The sequence below is a fragment of the Mchenga conophoros genome, linkage group LG22, assembly GCF_057382185.1.
Source record: "Mchenga conophoros isolate Kocher_MC1m ecotype Shallow Benthic linkage group LG22, M_conophoros_male_GT1.1, whole genome shotgun sequence".
In the NCBI taxonomy this organism is placed as follows: domain Eukaryota; kingdom Metazoa; phylum Chordata; class Actinopteri; order Cichliformes; family Cichlidae; genus Mchenga; species Mchenga conophoros.
The window spans coordinates 26601980-26621964 of record NC_140546.1 but is presented as its reverse complement, the minus strand read 5'-3'; the positions used below and the strand labels follow the sequence as shown (position 1 = coordinate 26621964).

At 42.6% G+C, this 19985-nt stretch overlaps 1 protein-coding gene across 3 annotated transcripts in view; it reads right to left on the bottom strand.

The window, feature by feature from the left end:
* The window catches only part of nhsl3 (NHS like 3), a 39423-nt gene extending 22315 nt beyond the window's left edge, over positions 1–17108 (bottom strand). For 2 of the 3 annotated variants that reach the window (XM_085261902.1, XM_085261903.1), the window contains exons 1-2: positions 17062–17108; positions 16074–16477 (exon numbers count right to left, since the gene is read on the bottom strand). In XM_085261902.1, coding sequence (XP_085118028.1) covers positions 16074–16305 — 232 coding nt within the window. In that variant the 5' untranslated portion in view covers positions 16306–16477; positions 17062–17108. Of the gene's footprint in view, positions 1–5067; positions 6127–16073; positions 16478–17061 lie in introns of those variants that run through there. The other variant, XM_085261904.1, reaches the window with a different exon arrangement.
* Positions 17109–19985: the final 2877 nt, after the last annotated feature.

Here is a 19985-nt window from a genome sequence, read left to right as displayed (position 1 = left end):
TCAGAGACAGTGTGACATGTAGTCACAAGACAAGATTTTCAACTGTGATATACATCAGCTCTAGCCAGCGTTGATACTAATATCAGGAAGTGCATCAATCAGTTAGCAATGACTTGAATGTGCCTCAACTTCATGTAAGATTTTGAGATGATCTTCCCCTAAAAGTAACTGCAGTGGTCAGTATTTGTGCAGGGTATTGTTGGGACCTACAACTGTATTTTACAGAGAGCTAGCAGCCCTGAGAATGAGCGAGTGCATAGAAAATGTGTGCTCGTCCCCCTTTACAGAGAACACTGGTATAATAAATTGTGTATTTCAATTCCAGCCAAACAGTTTTACTGCACAAACTTAACTAAATAGTGATACAAATCAAAACCAACTGCACTTCCTCTCTCTTTTTGCATGCAAAGCATTTGCAAACTGGCTCTATATCAGTTAGCATGCCTGCTTCAAACTATTCTGGAAATGGCATCTAGGGCTAGAAATTTCAGACTTGCCACAATTGTATGTTGCCGAAACTGTCCCTTCCTCAAGGGCAAGAAAACAAACGTTTCTACCGTTAAAGGGCATGGGAGGACAGGCTAAAGGAAGGAGGTAACGATCCGCTTTCATCACTTTTGTGACATTTTGTGCAACAAGTTAAAACATGATGTTACAGGTGGGAAGCTGTGCTGCTAAAACGGGCAGACACTAAAAAGCGGTAATACCTGTGAGAAACAGCGATGAAACACAGGGGTCTGTCTGTCTCTGCAAACTGTACTGACGTGCAGACACAAAGTTGTAGGTAAAGAGGAAAGAGATTTAAGAATGGCAATATCAGCCTGTTTCTCCCCGTTGTTTTTTCTCATAAGGTGGGAAACGCAGCTTCTGAGAGAGCAGGAAAGAAACTGAAAGGAAGTGAATAGATGTGAACTATAAATATAACCTGATCTGTGTCACTTAGCTGCATGTAAACCAGAGGAGATGCACACAGAAACATCAGCACAATGTAACCGATCAGTGCTGAAGGATCAGATGGGGAGAAGGATAGAGGAGGGATAGATAGCGGAGATGAAGAGTCATCTAGTCTTTATCCAACTGTGTGTTGCTAAGCTCCTCTGCAGGGAGTCCGTGACTTTGACAGTGGCGCACAGTAAATGAGATCTTCAAAGGAGGACCAGGAAGAAAGCATCTTAGCCCCGCTTACAGAAATCAAAAGGCTTAGGCAAGCCTTACCCGGCTGGATAATGGAATATGGAATATCACTACCCGCACAAGACAGTTGTAATAAGAATGGGAGGGAAATACACTGGCAGCCTTAGTCACGAATTTATACGATGTGTTCCTCTCTTCTTCTGTCCCAATTATATCCTCTACCAGTATAACCTTCTTTCTATTCTCCCACCCTAATTTTGTCATCTGCGTTCTTTCACTTTTCTGGCCTTTATCAGCTACAACACCACATTCTTTTCCCGTTTTGCCCAGTCCAGGGTAAATATCTGTCCTTTTGAATGCTAAGATAAATAACTCGCCAAGAGTCCAAGGTTAAGAAGATAACCAAACAGAGGAGTGAAAGCCGAACTAAGATTTAGAGGAGTGGTGTGGTTCAAGGATATGTACTGATATTTGAAATTTACAGTAATACCAGTTTGTTCCATGTGTTATTTGACACCTCATCGTAGCGAAGATGAACTCAGACTTCCCCGTGATAAAAGCCAGCTGTGAGGTTCTTCCAGCACAGTGGACAGTTATTAGAAAGTAATATGAAACATCTGCAAGCCCATCAGCAGTCAGTGTGTGTGTTTGTGTGTGTATAATTTAACCTAATCCACTGTAGCCACTGCCCTACAGTTGACATCAGTGGATGTACAGTGGATGTGCCATAAATCTGCTACAACGGCTTTCTTGTAATATGTTCTGTCAGGGTCGATAAAGCCAAGAAAAAAATAATTGAATTACTTAATAACACAGACTGTATTTAAATGATAGGAGTGAAAAATGAAACCAAAGCAAAAGTGCCTCAAACCAGCATGGTTTATTTTGGTCCTCTGGTTGCAAAAAGAAATCCAGTGGAAAGAACACTACATTTATTTTGTAAATTATAATTCCTGTTAAAACCAACAAGTCAGGAAGAACAAGGTATGACTTAAGTGCGTAATTAACTCGTCACTACCCTGTGACTATGCAGTGTCCCTCCCAGTATCCCTCCCTACCTCAGGTCAAGACTTCACCGTGAGACTTTACTAACCAGTACACGATGCAGTGGTGGCTACATCCATCCTTCCTGTATATAAAACCTCTGTTTCACACTCCTGGGCTGTGTGTGTGTTTAATAATAATAATAATAATAATAATGAATTGCATTTATATAGCACTTTTTGAGACCCTCAAAGCACTTTACAGTTCCACTATTCATTCACTCTCACATTCAAGCACTGGTGGAGGAACACTGGTACAAGCTACAGTTGTAGCCACAGCTGCCCTGGGGCAGACTGACAAAAGCGAGGCTGCCATATCGCGCCATCGGCCCACTCTTCCTATTCCTCATCACCATCTGTCTTCAGCTGCCTGAGGCCCTCTTGTAGGCGCTTTTGAGGAGTTTTGGTGTCCTGACATCAGTGACATGTATGTCCTCCTGTGGCCAGCTTATCATCCCAGCATAGTAATCTGATGACCAGTATGGCATTTGTATTGATAACTCAAATCTTATTACCACCCTTCAGCTTGCTAGTACTTGGAGCTGTCCTGTAACTCCACCCCTTCAGTCTGGATCACCTTCCCTCTCTTTGCAACCATTCAGCCACACCTATCCAGCCTGAGTGACATCCTTATGCCCTTGCTGCACATCCCGGTGAGGTGGATCAGTGAATCAATGCCTTGTTTGTTCCTGGTGTACAGCTTGATGTCATCCATATACAGGAGGTGGCTGATGGTCACTCGACTCGTAAATCTATATCCAGTTTTGGTGATGAGCTGGCTCAAGGGGTTGAGGGCTCTGCAGGACAGTGCATATATATTTATCTTGTGCCATGACAAAGCATTTGCTCCTTTCCTGATTGGGTGTTGCTAGTCACAGTTAACTCATGATTTAACAGTATGAGGCAATTACTGTTTCCCACAGGCCCAGGCAGATTTGGATAGTTTTTTTCCTTCAATAAATGAACTCATCATTTACAAATTACATTTTGTATTTATTTGGATTATTTAATTTATCATATTAGATTTTTTTGACAATCTGAAACATGTAAGTTTGAAAAATAAGCAAAAAACTAAGAACTCAGGATAGCGGCAAATGCTTTTTCTCACATTATGTAGTCTGAGATGTTTAACAGAGTTTGACCAGCCTTGGGAAACATCCCACATTCCAGTTGATGACCTTGATCAAAAATACAGAACAAGTGAGGTGGTGTAGGTGTGACATCCAGTCGTTTCTCACTCTGTCGGGTGCCAAAATCCCAGATATAAAGCTCTCAAGTGTTAGATGAAAGCGAGGCAGGGCTCCGGTTTGCAACGTACCCAGAACCACAGAGACAGAAACATAGTTAACCAAGTTCATCTTCTGTGTGTTTCCCTTTTACACTTACAGCACAGAGCTCAACAGTATGCAATACAACACTCTCTTTCCCTTTCTCTTTCTCTCTAGGCTGTTTTTATTTTGCCTCTTTGTGTTGCAAAGGGCAGCTACAATCACCTCAGAAGCTTCACTTTGACTTGCTCTTCAAAATTGTGGGTTTGTGTGCAGGATGAGTGCTCATGCATAAGTAAATCAGCAGGAATGTAGGAATGCATTCACAGTCTTTCTGAATAAACCCCCCCATGAATGAGAACAGGAGAACAGAAGACGATAACCACGCATGCTCGCAAAGACACTGACCACCCTGAGCGCAGACGTGTATGCAAGCACACAGTAAACCACACAGTTTGTTCAAATTTTTAACAGCAACAAGCATGAAGACACTTTGGTTTGTTGAGAGTGGGATGTCTACGAGACTGTGAGCCAGCTGCCTTCATAAAGTGTTTTTTTAGTTTCTGATCTTGCAAGGTCAGCATTGACAATTTAATCTCCCCATAATGAAAAAGACAGGCTCCAAAAGCAACTCCATCCCCCATAGACTCCCATGTTAAACAGCACAAACAACCATGTTTATAGTCTGAAAATATAAACATATTGGTGACTAAATTGTGGAGCCAGACACCAGTCAGTGATGTCACAGTGGATGTGCCCATCTTTTATATACAGTCTATGAAGGAAACCCAGGCTTAGTCAAAATAAAACCATGTGTGTTGTAACCTAACAACCCCAGATCTAGTTTGTTCTTAACTTTAAAAGAAGAATACAGAGACAGAGAAGAAGACAGGCTAAAGTGACCAGATTTTATCAGTCACCATTACAAACAGCAGAATAAAAATAGGACTGGTTCAGGGAAGAAAGCATGAAACACAAAGCCACTCCAGAGGAATAAATAAAAAGATTATGCCATGGCGCCCTGGTGGAAAAACAAATCTCAGTAGCAGAGCGCTATCTGACTATCTATCTGTTTGTGTCAGGGCTGAACCTGTTTGTCAGGGTTTTTTTTCCTTTTTTTTGCTTTGGGGACAGTTAACAGAGACAACGATCAGTGTGGGACAGGCCAAGCTCTATTTTCCACAGCAGGTATAGCGGTCAGACAGTCATAAAATAATCCCCCACTCTCAGCCCAAAGATAACACACACACTGAGGGTGGTTCAGGATGGATGGAAGGGTGGGGTAGAGGAGCAGTGAGGAACAAAAAGAGTAAAGTTAGCGCTAAAATAAAACGCTCTGTTAACTTGATCATTTGTCAGCAGGAAAAGAAATCTCCACAACACAAACACAGAACTTTACCCACACACAGTCCTCCTGTGCACACTGGTGCAATAAGCAGGAACCCTTGCAGCTGACTAAGGTGAAGTCAGCATGGGAATATTCACCCTGCACATAAAAAGCTGACTGTGGGAACTACTTTGCACAACCTTGCATGAGTAGCCACAACTAAAAGTCAGCTTCATCTCTTCTCAAACTCCTCCTTCAGTTTTAAAATGACAATAAGCAAATGACAAAACCTTACCTGTTGTCAGTTTGTCCGCGTGCCCAAACAGCCAGACGCCTTTAGGTTTCTCCCTGTTGGGACTCAGGCACGAGGATGGAGAGGAAGATGAGCTTTTTTCTGTCTTCTTCTTCTTCTGGATACCGTTTCCCATTTTTTTTCTTTTTTTTTCTGAGAGAGGGGGGCAGTCCTCTGGCCCCTAGAGTGGCTCTACCATGTTTTCCTCCTGTGACATTACATCTGTATCCTTACTCTTAAATCCTTTCTACTCCAGCATGAGCATACACTCTGAGTCAAAGTCAATAAAGCTCAAATCATTCCTGCTGATTCAGTCCTGCTGACACACACACACATGCCACAGTGTGGACTATCTTTGCTAAAGACCCACTGACACCATTCCTGTGCGGCAAACAAAAAAAAGCTCCATAAATCATAAATGTCCACTCAAATCTGCCGTTCACCACTGCTAGTCAAGCACAGCCACTGAAGACACACTCAGCACTGACAAGCCTCAGTTTGTGGGTGTGTACGTATGTATGCGTGGAATCGTGTGTGTATGTGTGTGTGCCCCTCCCACTGTGATCGCTGTGCTCCAAAGCAGAGGATTCACACAAGCACCACATTAGACTTATTTCCATCATTTCGAGCCTCACACGCAAACAGAAACCAAAAGCTGCCCGATGAGAAGGGTGGTCTGTAGCATTTACTGCCTGGGAATGAGTAACACAGAATAAGTAATAAATACTGAAATAAAGGAAAGAGTGTGGGCTTAGAACAGCATATGGATGCTTAATAATTCAGCCGATCTTGACAGGTGAAGATATTCTGTCTGGCACTCTTTGAAATTCCCCTTCATCCCCCACACACACACAAACACAAACCGAATATAAAAACTATAGTCAGAGGATCAAAGCTTGTTTTGATATGAGATCACTCCGACTACGCTTAGAGGAAATACAAATGCTGAGCCAGACAGATGAGTTACAGAAATAGGGATAATGGGGAATTCTGGGGAAACTAAATCACTTGTGTCGAGTCCAATCTTTTCCTGTAACATCCTCTTCCTCCTTCCCTGTGCTCCCTTTCCTTCTGGCTCCTCCCACCTCCCCGTCTAACCCTAAAAATGAACACCGAGTGACGATTTGGCAGGTTATGTGTCTTGGAGTGATGATGTCATGACCTCTGCTGTCACCAGATAGGAATGACACCATTCCCAGAGCCTGTGGATCGATTGCAGTTGTTCAGAAGGAGGTCAGAGAGGAAGGCGTGTGGAGAGAAAGAGATGGTGATGATGATCACCACCATCACCACGTAGCACGGTGCTCCCATCAGGTGAAAGTGAGATTTCGGTGAAGAAAAAATGCGCACTTCTCATGAGCGAAGCCCTGTTCATGCACAGCCCTCCAGCCCTTGCTCCTTCTGATGTGTAGAGAAGAAGATAAAAAAAAGGCTCCAATAAAAGAAAAAAGCAGATTTACTGTCAGGGGAGGGGGAGCGTGGATCGGGAGAGCTGCTGGGCAAAGAATTTACAATCCCTTCTTTTTCTACAAGAGGAATCGATTTGGCTCTGAGGAGCAGGAGGACTTACTGGGAATTTCCAAATATGAAATATGAATGCTCATGCTATATGTGTGTTAGATTGTGTCTGCATACAGAGGAAGGAGAAAGGAGAGAAGTGCGCTTATGATATCAGCAAGCTTCCTGTTGCAGAGTGTAAAACGATCTTCACTAAAACACTCAGAACGATGTGCTGCCTCCTAATGCATCGCCAACACAACCACACCCAGTGCATCTGCGCTGGTAGAGTACACTGAGCTCCTCGTCTCATCCCTCATAAAACTATGAGATCTCACTCAGGTCACGCACAGGGATGATGCTCTGCAACATGCCTTCACCTGTGAGCAGCAAAGCATAGTGGCAAACGTGCCCTAGATACATTTCAATATGAGCGTGATGAAAGCGTGTGTCAGAGTCAGGAGACAGTTGAGGATCTGACAGTTGAAGGGAACTGAAAAAAGAGAAACATGCAAAGGGGAGTCAACATGCGTGCACGTGCATGTGCGTGCATGTGCGCATGCGTACATTAAAGGACATTTGTGTAGAGGAATGCTGTTGTCATGGAGACCATCACCAGAGTCTCAAAACAGGACTAAGGAATCTCTCTTTAAATGTTACTGTTTACACTTTTATTGGTGTGTGTGTGTGTGTGTGTGTGTGTGTGTGTGTGTGTGTGTGTGTGTGTGTGAGAGCATATCTGTCCCATCAAAAGCGCCCCGTCAGACAGCATCTGTTTAAAGAAGTTGCAAATTAAAAGCCTCCTCGTCATGATACGTTGTTGTGCTGTATGACCTTGATCCTATCCCTTCACCGTGGCACGAACATTTAGTGTGAAATCCTCAAGCTCAATAATTCTGCCTACATCAGCCCAGCACTTCCATCTTGTGGCAATGCTCTGCTATCACTATTTAAACTCCTGAGGACAAACAACGCTGGTGTTGCAAAAGCACTCTGTCATTAACATTCAGCTGCAGAGCTGCAGACTAGCGAAGGTGACAGTTTCAGGTATGATCCTGAAGTTCCCGTCTAAACGGTGACATCTGCTGACTAAAAAAGCAGGTGCAACTGAAGTATTTTTCTTTGGCATTGAGCTGATTTCATGAGCACATCGCTCAAGAGTTGTCTGCCATAGTGGATGTCATACAACCACCAGTTGCTTGGGAAACTGTCAGGCAGAGGCTCCTGGATGTGGTTGGGTGAAATCGTTTGTAAAGAAGGTGTTGCACGAAAGACTCCTTCTGACTGTTTTGGTTGCTAGCAGATTGCTACGGTTGCCTCTACTTTTTCATGTTTGTTTTCAAACACTTACTAGCCAAGTGGTAGCAAACCTTGAAAAAGGGGGACAAAAAGTTTGTGTAGCACTTTTCACATTTGTACTACAGCTTTCAGAGATTTTTCCTTTTATTTTGTTGACAAGTCTTCCACTTCCTTTCAAAGTACAACTGCAACAATATGCTGGTGTTAGCAGTGTCAGGGAGGTTTTTGTCAACTGGTTGGGAAATACATGTTTTCCTTTGTAACTCCCTAGCTCTACTGTCTTCTCCAAATATGGCCATATCCAGCTTAAAAGATAGAAAACCGGATGGCAAGTGTCAAAATGTAAAACTCAAGCTTATGGGCAAGTTAAGTAAGAAAGATATCTATTCCTGTGTCAGCCTGCATTCCTGCCAGTCTATTCTTTGCATCACTTTTCATTCTGTCGTCATCAATCTGGTCTAATCATTTTCAATCCTACCTTCTGTGAGCCAATCAGCCTCTATTCTGTGTTTTAAGTGTCAGCTCTCTTCTGCCATTCTGCCTTTTACATTGACTGGAATGACTCGCCTCATTTCATTCTGGTCACCTAGAGATCCTCATTCAAACCTATACCTGCCTCATTTCCACCCCAACCAGTGTCTAGCCTCATTGGCATTCCAACGGGACAAGCAAGGTAAGCAGTGCTTGCCGTGTCAAATCTAAAAATAGACATAATTTGAAACTTATCAAAGTAATGCGATCTCTCTCCTTTCATATCAGACATCACTGTGATAAAGCTCCTCGCCTGCTAGTTATTGTGTGCATGGAGCCTTGAGCTGCGCTTACGTAACAAAGACGTAACAAAGATGTGCACGGATGACGCAAAGTGCAGCAGATCAACAAAGACAAATGGAATCGCTGTAATTTACAAGAACTGCAAATATGTTATAGGATTTTGTATGCAAACCTTCGTATGCAGTGGAGATGCAACGTTCGTTCAGTCCCTCCTGCGGCCACACAAGGCTGGCTTCAAAAGCGATTCACTCCCCATTAGCTCCCTTGTCTCAACCACGCACCCAACTGTACAGCAGAGAAACACATGTTTGCAACCGGGTTGAGGAAACTGTTTTATTCTTCTACACTTAATTTACGCCTTTGAGAAAACAAATAATTTTTAATAAGTTGACATTTTTTAAGGCTTTGATGTCACAGTGGCTTTGAGCTTGATCTGTATATAGTATTCACTGCACAGCAAGCTACATTTATTTTTGCCTAATAATTTAATTAAGAACGCTTCAAAGGGTATTTTATTTACATGTCAGCAGACATCTGTCCGATTCACCTGTGCAGTTGCCTATCAAGCTAGCTAGCATCAGCCGATAACCTCTTAACTAAATATGGGCATAAAACAAGACTGTGACAACCTTGAAGCCAGACGCAAGGCTTCAAGATGTTCATCCACAAACTAGTGCTTACATTCATGTTTACTGTCATAATGCACAATCTAATATTTTTCAAAGCACTTTACACCCCCAAAAAATGAAATAAAGTGAAATGGGGGAGCAGTGTACAACTTTTCAGGAGTGGAGATATGAAGATAACTTATTTTTTGTGAACTAAAGAAAGTTACGACCTGCGCTTCAAATGGAAACACAGCTAGCATTAGCAAGTAAACCAGCTTCAATGATTTGTCCTGGTAACAGATAATTTACTAGATATTTATTTAACTATAGTGGTAGCCAGAAAAGAGTGCAGAAAGGTGAACATGTCCATGTAGCATACAGACAGACAGCACAAATGTCTCTGCTTGCCTTTCTGTAAGAGTCAACACATGCCACTGCAAGAATAGTTGGTGAAGCAAAAGCTCTAAACAACTAAAACTTGGTTCTTTGGTCAAATTTATGAAATAACTAAATAAAAGGTTAACATTAAGCCCAGTTAAGCCCAGGCCAGTTGTGTGCTATTTCACATATACTAGAGATAAGAGTATAGTGATTAATTTGTACATGTTTGTTTGCTGAAAGAAAACCAGTGAAAGAAAAAGAAATGGAATTCACCAATTTTGACAATTCATTGAACCAAACAGAACTTAATATTCAAAAGCAACATTATGCTGGTGTTGATTTCTCCAGTACAAAGTCTGTGTCATATTAGAATTTAATTTGGCTTTATATGTAGGAAACAAGTATTTTATGTACTCTCATCACTTATGCTTATTTTCCTCATGGTTGGAGATATTAAGTAAATATCAAGCTCACACAAGCGTCGTGGAAGTGGACCTTGTAAATTGTTTGAGAAGAGTTGGGAGTTTCAAAGAAATACTTGGCAGGTGGTTTGATGAATCAGCTGTTTAAAACCATCTACCACGTGCTAACTTTAACAACAAAGCATGGGATGAATAATTAATCTCAGCAAAAACAAGCTACACTCTGAAAACCAACAGGCAGTCAGCATAGCAAGCTAAGTAGTTAGCATGTCTTAGTCAAAGTCGCTATGAAAAAGACCTGACCCCACAGTGTATTTCCAGATCAACATTTGTCAAGCACAAGTGCCGATGTGGGATAGCACAACCTGACAACACTGCAGCCTGGTAAATATCTAAGCTTGAACCACAAGAAGCTGGCAAAAGCCTAGATTAGAAACAAACATTGGTGACATTAGTTATTATTCCAAGGTCTTTCATCAAGTGAAAGTTATCAGAACTTTATAGTCCTTAATTTACTCGAGGCTCGCTGAGTTCTGAGTTGTGCTATCATTGTCTTCTTCTCTTCACAGAAATAAAAATGGACAAAGACGCAGCTGTATCCTGTAAACAGCTTTCAACAGGTGTATCTGTTACAACATATTACATAACTGAACCACACACACACACACACACACACACACACACACACACACACACACACACACACACACACACACTCTTGAGGGTAAATCAGTTGTATTTCCCTGTATATACAGATGCCCACTCCCTTAGTCCCACAGTGATGTCTTCCAGCTGCTTCCCCACCACATCAAACACACTCCATGTCCTATAAAACAACCATTACCTTTTATTCCATAAACATAACCCCTGCAAGCACATCGGATAATGATCACAAGTAATTTTAGGAACCTCTTCCTACGTACATATAAAGCATTGATGTGACCTGCATGGGAATTCACAAGGAATGTGAACCTCTAAAAAAATATGAGGTACGCTTCACCTTAACCACGACCTGAAAATGCTTAATGTTTCACGACAACATCACCCTATTATTGCTGCCACAGCAACGCGTTCCTCACAGTGTTGCTGCCTAGGAGACGTTTACCTCAGCGACATGGCTTTAGGTCTGTGGTGATGGATGAGGTATCTGCTTACCCAGGTGAAATTACCACACACTCATCAAAGTGTGTGCGCATTGGTGATGAATGATGTTCGAGGGGGGACGCAGTGGGGATGCATTAAACTTTCACACCCTCTCGTTGCCCGACACTCACTGCCTTCATCCTGTCAAACTGCATTAAACCAGCCCTGAGTTGTGGCCTGTAATAAAGCGTGGGCTGTATACAATGTAATGAGATGTTTGCTCTTCTATTACCCTGCTAGGTCTGTAATCTACATCCCAGTTTGTGAATCTACACACCCTGACTGTATTCTGTGATGTGGCAGCCGAACACACACATATAAACCCGTAGCAGATCCAGAAACTCAAGTACTGAGTGGGCTCCATTGCAAACACATTTAGAAAGCCACATGGAAAAAAAAAGAAAATAAAAAGGAAAGGCTCACACGGGGCTGTACACATGCAGAAAACAGTGACTGCACACACAGACGCACTCGTGTGGAATCCCGGGGATTGCGCAAAATGACCTCACTGCACAAAAAGCCAGCAACCAAAGATGGGCTGTGCTGGACAAAGCAGGTAGTTGCGGGGGGCTCTACTCAACCTCGAATGTGTGTGTGTTTCTTTGTGGAGGTGATGTAATGAATGTTGGCGCCGCCCTAAGCCCAGCAATATGCCGCTGACACACAAACACAGAGATACCCTCTGATACAGGGCAGCTCTCGGTCACACGCCCTCACACGCAGCTCAGCAGACGTCCAACTATAAACACATGCTGACTGCACAGTAACAATCAGCGAAGGCCAACACACCCACAGCGGTGCTGAAAAGAGCGTTAAGCAATCTGAGAAGTGATTAGAAGATAAAAATATTCTTTAACGAGTGTGAAAAGAGGCTGAAAAACCTAGGAGACACAGAGATGTGTGTGTCTGAGTGCATGTGTTTGTGCTGAGACGTTGCTCTAATTAAAAAAGCATTGAGAGAGTGTTCCCGAAGAGTCCTCTCAAGGCTGAATGGAGCTTTGTGATTCGTTGTAATCTCTCCTCTACATCACATAACTCTAGGCCCAATCTGGCATCCAGGCTAACACACACACACACACACACACACACACACACACACACACACACACACACACACACACACACACACACACAATCCGCTGTGATACAAGACTCCCAGGAATTCAGCACATCAAAGACAGTTTTGTTTTTCTGTTTTTTTTAAGAAGAAGAGGAGTCTCTGTAAAATGTAGCCAGCAGTCGGTGTTGAACTGCAGAGCGCTCCCTTTCAGAGGAGACGGTCTGAATCAGTCATGCACGGATGACGCAGCTAATGTAAACCAGCAAAGATGTAAGTGTGCCGCACATAACAAAGATGTGCACGGATGACGCAAAGTGCAGCAGATCAACAAAGACAAATGGAAACACTGTAATTTACAAGAACTGCAAATGCGTTATGGGATTTTAAGCAAACGTTCGTATGCAGTGGAGACGCAACGTGAGTCTGGTTCGTTCAGTCCCTCCTGCGGCCACACAAGGCTGGCTTCAAAGGCGACTCACTCCCCATTAGCTCCCTTGTCTCAACCACGCACCCAACTGTACAGCAGAAAAACACATGTTTGCAACCGGGTTGAGGAAACTGTTTTATTCTTCTACACTTAATTTACGCCTTTGAGAAAACAAATAATTTTTAATAAGTTGACATTTTTTAAGGCTTTGATGTCACGGTGGCTTTGAGCTTGATCTGTTTATAGTATTCACTGCACAGCAAGCTACATTTATATTTGCCTAATAATTCCATTAAGAACGCTTCAAAGGGTATTTTATTTAAATGTCAGCAGACATTTGTCCTTGCTTATCAAGCTAGCTAGCATCAGTCGATAACCTCTTAACCAAATATGCCCAACCAACAAGACTGACAAACTTGAAGCCAGACACAAGGCTTCAAGATGTTCATCCACAAACCAGTGCTTACATTCATGTTTACTGTCATAATGCACAATCTGATATTTTTCAAGACACACTACAACAATAAAAAACCGAAATGAAGTAAGTGGGGGAGCGGTCTACAACTTTTCAGGAGTGGAGATATGAAGATAACTTTTATTTTTTGTGAACTAAAGAACAAGAGCGTGACAATAATGTGAAAACTGCGCCCAGGACAAAAACAAACAGGGCAACTCTTTGCCCTTTAAAAAACAGACAGCATGCCAGCACAAAGCCAGGGAAGAACCAGGAATGATGCTGGATGTATGTGCACCTCAGCCCTGCAACAAGACTTTAGTTTAGTCGGTAAGAGAAGCAGCGAAGCGCAGTTAGCTTCTAGCCTCCATTTTTAGCACTTTTAGCACAGTGAAATTACACTGGTTGTCACTTTAACGCTTCTTTGGGATTCAGTGTTGCATTGTGTTCAGACATAATCACTAAAACAAAGACTGTATGTATGTTCATTAAGATGGCAATTTGTGTCAGTGTGCGGCACTGTAACCTTAGTATTATATTATTAAATTAACAGGCCATGTTACATAGTAATGCAAACATAATGTAACATTATTTTCCCCAAGCAGTAATTAAGTAACATAATGCATAACAAAAGTAACAAGTAATGTGTATTATATTGATTTTATTTTATTTCATTTTATCTTCAGGTCTTGGCAGATGGCCGCCCCTCCCTGAGCCTGGTTCTGCTGGAGTTTTCTTCCTGTTAAAAGGGAGTTTTGTGTGTGAGTGCACTTTTCTTGGTGGAGACTGATTTTTTGTTTCCTCGGATTGAAAAAGTCACCTAGCTGGTTCTGAAAGAATGAACTGTTGTGAAAGAAAAGTAAAGGTGCAATGCACCGATTACTGACAGTTAGGAGACCAAGTGCCAGAGAAATCAAAAGCAGTTCAAGTCTAACGATGTGTTCATGCACACACAACCACAGGTGAGACAGAAAGCACTTGCAGTTCATGCTTCTGAAACAGCACGACTGTTTTTTTTCCCTTAGAATAAGATGGAAGTGCAGAGGCCTCAGACCCCCTGTGCATGGTGAATGCATGTGAACTTTGAATAGATGCTGACTAATTTAAACAGCTGCTTGAGCAATGTTTGGAGGATTAGAACAGGGAACTATGTCCTGTCAATGCTCCAATTTCTGCTTTTCAGATATTATGGATTTCTTTCAAATGAAACTTTCAGATGATAACAAACACATGTGCAGCTGCATTACGATCCCACTGTAGTCCATCTTAACCAACTGAACTCAAAGAGAACACAGCTAGTGAACACAAAGCTGCATCAATATGTGTGCTCATTTTCTGTTTGCAATCTGAGTCTTCTCATATTCACATCACTCCCTTTTTAGCCTTTATAATGGAAAAAAAAACATGATGCCAAAACCAGGGTTCCCACACATTCTTCGCATCAGCCTTTGACCACATCCTTTGCCCGGGAATTATTAGCACTACTACAAGTTAATCTTTGCTTTCAAATGAAGTCACTGTCTGTTACCCATCCTGTAGTCATAGTTCTCCACGGATGTGACAAAACCATAGCATTAGGCACGGTAAGGGATTGTGGAAGCCCTATTTAGGCAGAAGAGGCACAAAAACCACAAAGGAGGTGACCAAGAAAGTTTAAAAGACTCAGAATCTGGGTTTCCAAGACTTGCTACAGTAACACACACAAGTGCAATGACAGAGGAGAAATGGATGGGTTTAGAGGTGGAACAAAAACAGGAAATGGGAACTGTGGGTAATCTCTGTGCAAGCAAACAGTGAGTAAACAGAAGAGAGGGGATTAGACCCCGGAGTCAGACTTTGTGTGTGTCGGTTTTGCCAGGTTTTAAATCTAAAGACTGATGTCCCGATGATAACAAAATCTCTTGTAACTTTCCATCTTAATCTCAAAGTCAACATTCCTCAAAAACACATCATGACCACGAAGTCTGCGGTCATGACAAACAAAACAGGACAAAATTATACGGCAGACTCACCAGACAAACCAAAAGTGGCTTCAAGATGCTGAGCCTTGTTTTTTCCCCCTACGTCACATAAATTCACAAAAAGGGTTATCTCAGCACACTTTAGATTATAAGGTAAAGAATTCTCTCTGACACTTTCTGGCATGTTCACCAATGTTGAAAGGTGCTTTTGCACTAACCAATCAGCAAACAAGGGGGTTTGTGCCTCAAGCCAACTAGACTTTGAGTAAAAACAAAAGTAAACACACAGTGAAAGAAAAAGTAACACGGACTAATATTTTGCTGGTTGAAGGCTCTGCTTCCAAACAGGGACTTTATCAGTCCTTGTAAGTTAAAACAGTCCTCTCTGCCTTTCTAGGAACAATAACACTACTTCAAATGGTAGCAACAGGGAGTCCACAAGCTAGTAGCTAACCGTCTCAAGCTTCAGATGGGATTTTTTTTGTTTGTTTTTTGTTTGTCTCTGGGTTTGTTTGGTTTGTTTTTTTCAGAAAACAGCATGTTGCTATGGTAACAAGGGAAAGTTACATGCCGTAAAACCAAAAGGATGAGCTAAAAGACGATAAAACACTACACGGATTTGAGGGGAACTGCAGAGTCTGTGTAGGTTTGTCACGACAAGCAACATCTTATAATTGAACAACAGAAACATAATCTGATCCACTGTTAGTGCAAACATATAATTAGAGTATAAATGCTGCTTACAAATGCAAACTGTACTAGAAATAGGAAATCATTCTGATTTAAAGCTATCAATCCTCGTGTGATGAACAATATTTATTTTATCTTCTATTTTAAACTATTTATATTAAATATTAAGAAAACATTTATTCAAAATCTTTAAATGTCCCCCAGCAAACTGTTTATGAGCTAGAATTTCTTCTAGTCTTACTGTGTTTGGCGACACTTAAAAAAGGTCAAGTTCAAAATGACTCCTCTCTCACCTTTTGCAGGCTCATGGTTCTGGTGTCCCAGTTTGGCATCTGTCACAGCACTCCCATTGCGGTTCAGTCCATTGCCGGCGTTCTTTTTCCGCCGGCTCCCCTTTAACCAGCTGAAGGCGCCTCCAAGGGAGCTTCCTGGCTTCCTCTGCCCACGCTGAGCCTTCGCCTCACGGGCTAAGATCTCAGTGATGTCCCTGGGCACCAGGTCACCTGTAGACCTCCTCCGGGACATCCTGGAGGTTGGTCCTGGAGGCTAAGGAACTGTACCTCCACCTGGATCAAGGCGTCTTACTGTTTGTCACAGGACCTGGACCTCCCTGGTATGTCGGGTTTGATGAAACCTCCCTTCCCTGTTTGGCCTCTCTTAGTGTCCGTTTATCCTTTCCCCCCCCGTCTGTCACCACCTGGGACAACAATGAGATCAGCAGGATGAGACAAAGAGCGCAGAAGAGAAATATATAAAAATAGGCTGGAAATGAAAGTCAGAGGGAGGACAGAGTGGCATGGGAACTCAAGAACAGAGGAACAAAGTTAAGGCTGGGTTAATGAGAATATCCAAACCCAGTCAAGATGATCAGGAATGGAATCGAAATAAAACATAAACAGAAAAGAAGAGAAAACAAGAAAGTATAACCGTGAACCGAGAATATTTCTACCCTGTTCTCCCAAAGTTTTCCTGTTACTCAGTCGCCCCCACTCTCCCTTTTCTATTCTCTCACTTTTCTTGTATATGTCCTGGCCCTACGGGAGCTCCAGACCTCTGCAGCGTCTCTGTATGTGTGTGCATGCACGTGAGCCATGTGGTTCACATCAGCAGAAAAGTGCGTACGGCTGAGTTAGAGAAGAGAAAGAGTGGAAGAAAAAGTTTAAAAGTCAACTATTTCTTTTACTTTAAAAAGAGATACACACAAACAACACACACACACGCACACACACAAGCTTCCTGTACGTGTCACATTAACAAACAATCAAACATTTGTAAACTTACAGCGTGAGCATGCTGTCCTCTCCTCTGCTCCACTCCTTTCTCTCCGCCTGAGAACAGCTTTACAGAGCATGTGTGTGTCTGTGTGTGTGTGTTTAGCACAGTGAATGAAGCTCCATGCTCTCTGAACACAGTCCCTCCCTCTGTATCGGAGCCACCCTCTCCTCCACCCTCTTACAGTGCTGGTAGGAGTGAGCCATTACAGCGCTGCTTGTTCCTCTTCATGTTCATAGCCAGCTCTCACATTTTAGCTCTCGTGTTGAGTCCTTTACTTGAAGCTGCACAGTTAGGTTTTTTTCTGTCTTTCCTCTCAGCCTCGTTTCTGTGGATCAGGTTCAGTCGTCTCCCTCTGGAGAGGAACCCTGGTGTGATGATCCATCATTGAAGCTTTGAAACAAAAATACACCCTTTGGAGCCGTGTAACCATAAATAGAGCGCTCAACACTACTGTGCCTCCTTCCTGGGCTTCATTTTGTCTTATTTATTTGGAGAAAAGGAAAGCTCCATGGGGAGACTACCGAACAGTCACCTGTCAAGGGTGAAGTGATTCAGCCGTTTCACCTGAAAGACAGGGTTTCTCTTTTCTACCTCTTTCTGGCCAGGTAGAAACTTGACACCACTTGTTAAATGTGACACACACACACACACACACACACACACACACACACACACACACACACACACACACAGAAATTAGGGCAATAAGGCAAGTTACAGGGGAGCACCTTTAAGCAGCATTCAGCTGTACTCACCTCAGAAACCTGACCTGAGCTTCAAAATTCACTGTGGTGGGGAACGAGCCGAGCCGACAACAGCATGTTGTTGTGTTGTGGGACTGGCTCGTCTGGTCTGAATGTGGAGGAGACCCAGTAGGGTAAGGAAGAGGAAGCAGAAGGTGGTGTCGCAGCCTTCTGGGAACAGACTGAGGCAAGCCTGTGACTGCAGTCTCGCATGCATCTGGTTAATTGGCAACAAGGGAGTTTACTGTAATTTTGGCATTTTATACTATGAGCACCCAAACCAACCTTTTGTATTTTGTAGCCTGTAACTCACACAAATACTCATCATCATCAAGAGTAAACATGCTGGTTAGAGCAGAGATCCAGCAAAAACATCACTTAATACATCCCATGCCAAACGCAGGTATAATTGTGATGCAGATCTTAGAAAGCTCCTCAGGTACACGTGTACACGCAAGTAGCCCAACAACACGGGATTAAAGTCTTTCTTATTCACATGGTCGGCCTCATCATGAGCTGTGGGCCACGGTCTTGATTTAGCTCCTGAGATGAGGCAGCTAAATTACCTGTCTCTTGGGATTCCTGGGTTATTTCTGGCACACGATCTAAAGATATCGCTGTCAGTCAGCTTTTTTTTTCTTTCAGCACATGGTTCTCATATTTAACAGCTTTAATGACCGTCATCCCTCATGACGATCATGTACTGTCAGCGCTCGTCAGAGGTCTTTCTCTGTCTCACATCATGGAAAAGAGCGAGCCAAAAGTAAATTAAAACATGTGGAGGGAATTTGCTTTGAGGCACCGTGTCACTTGTGTTGCAGTAAAGACAGGGCGGCAGTCGGTTAGCTGTTCTCAAAAATTCGACCTGTGTGCCGGTTATGAATGTGAGATGATTCATGGTGAGGTTTTGCTTGGTGAGTGTGTGTGAGAGGGAGAGAGTGGTGGAGGGGTCCATGCTGGATGTGTGTGTTGGAGTCCTGGGAGGGGTTAAAATGAGTCATCGTTTAGTTCACTCAGGCCTAACAGATTGAAATGTTTTAAGGTTTCTATGGCAATTGAAGAGAAAACAGTTAGCCTCAATATGTCTGCAAGTGGGCTACGGAGCGCCTGTGTGAAATGTGCATGTGCAGTAAAAATCATTAACCACGAGAACATCATGATCCTGCTGGGTAATGTGTCACCTATCCTCCCTCATTCTGTTCCCATATGTAGCTCTCTGTGTAACAACTGCAGCTACATATGCTCCGCTATCCTTTAACAAGCATTACAAGAGACAAGTGAAGTGATGATGGTCTTACTCGAGGTCTCAAAAACTCATAATGTTATGGCATTAAGGGCAAAAAAGCTTAAGTTGAAACAATTTATTTAAATGTAATATTTTTATAATTCATTTTACTCTTTTATATATGCTGAAAGAGTAAATCCACTTCTGTACTCCTCCCCAGTGTTGGGAGTTAACTCGCTCGTTACTTTCTGCCTCGGCGGACAGAGGCGGTTTCTCGCAGCTTAAGTACAGTTTTTTGTTTTAAGGCGTTTTTTCCCGAAGTCGCAAAAGTATGACGTCACAACATTCCGATTGTTCACTTGCAATGTTGATCCTGGAACATTTACTATGATGATCTGGGAACAACACCAACACGACGATATCAGATCGTGCCAGGTGGGGGACCGTTCCTGAATGCAGTTTGAGATGTGACGAGAAGAGATGCACTCTGGTACTTTAAATAGATGTATATTTTTAGCTTTCACTGGACAAGCACTGCTTTCCTTGCTTGCCCTGAGAGAATGCTACTGGTATAGAGTTGCATCTTACTCAAAATGACTTCTAAATATGCAACTTAAGTGTAAATTATCTTGTTGAATTGTTTTGTAGAAATGGAACACCAAGAGGAGATGTTTATTAAACACTATAGCAGTATATAGATATTGGAAAAAGTTTTGGAAGCTACTTTTTAATTTCACAGTTGCACAACACTTTGTGAGTGACCTGTGTGTATGTGTGCGAGTGTTTGTGTTGGATGTGACTGAAAGGAGGCTGCAGGCAGGAAATCCATACTGCCGGTTGGGATAAGCCCAGCTCTCTCGACCCGGCATTATCATTCTCGACCTGCTTTTGTCCTGCGACAGACGCATTCTTTCTGCACCGACTGTTTCTCTGTTTCTATCCAGTTCTCAAACAGGCATATA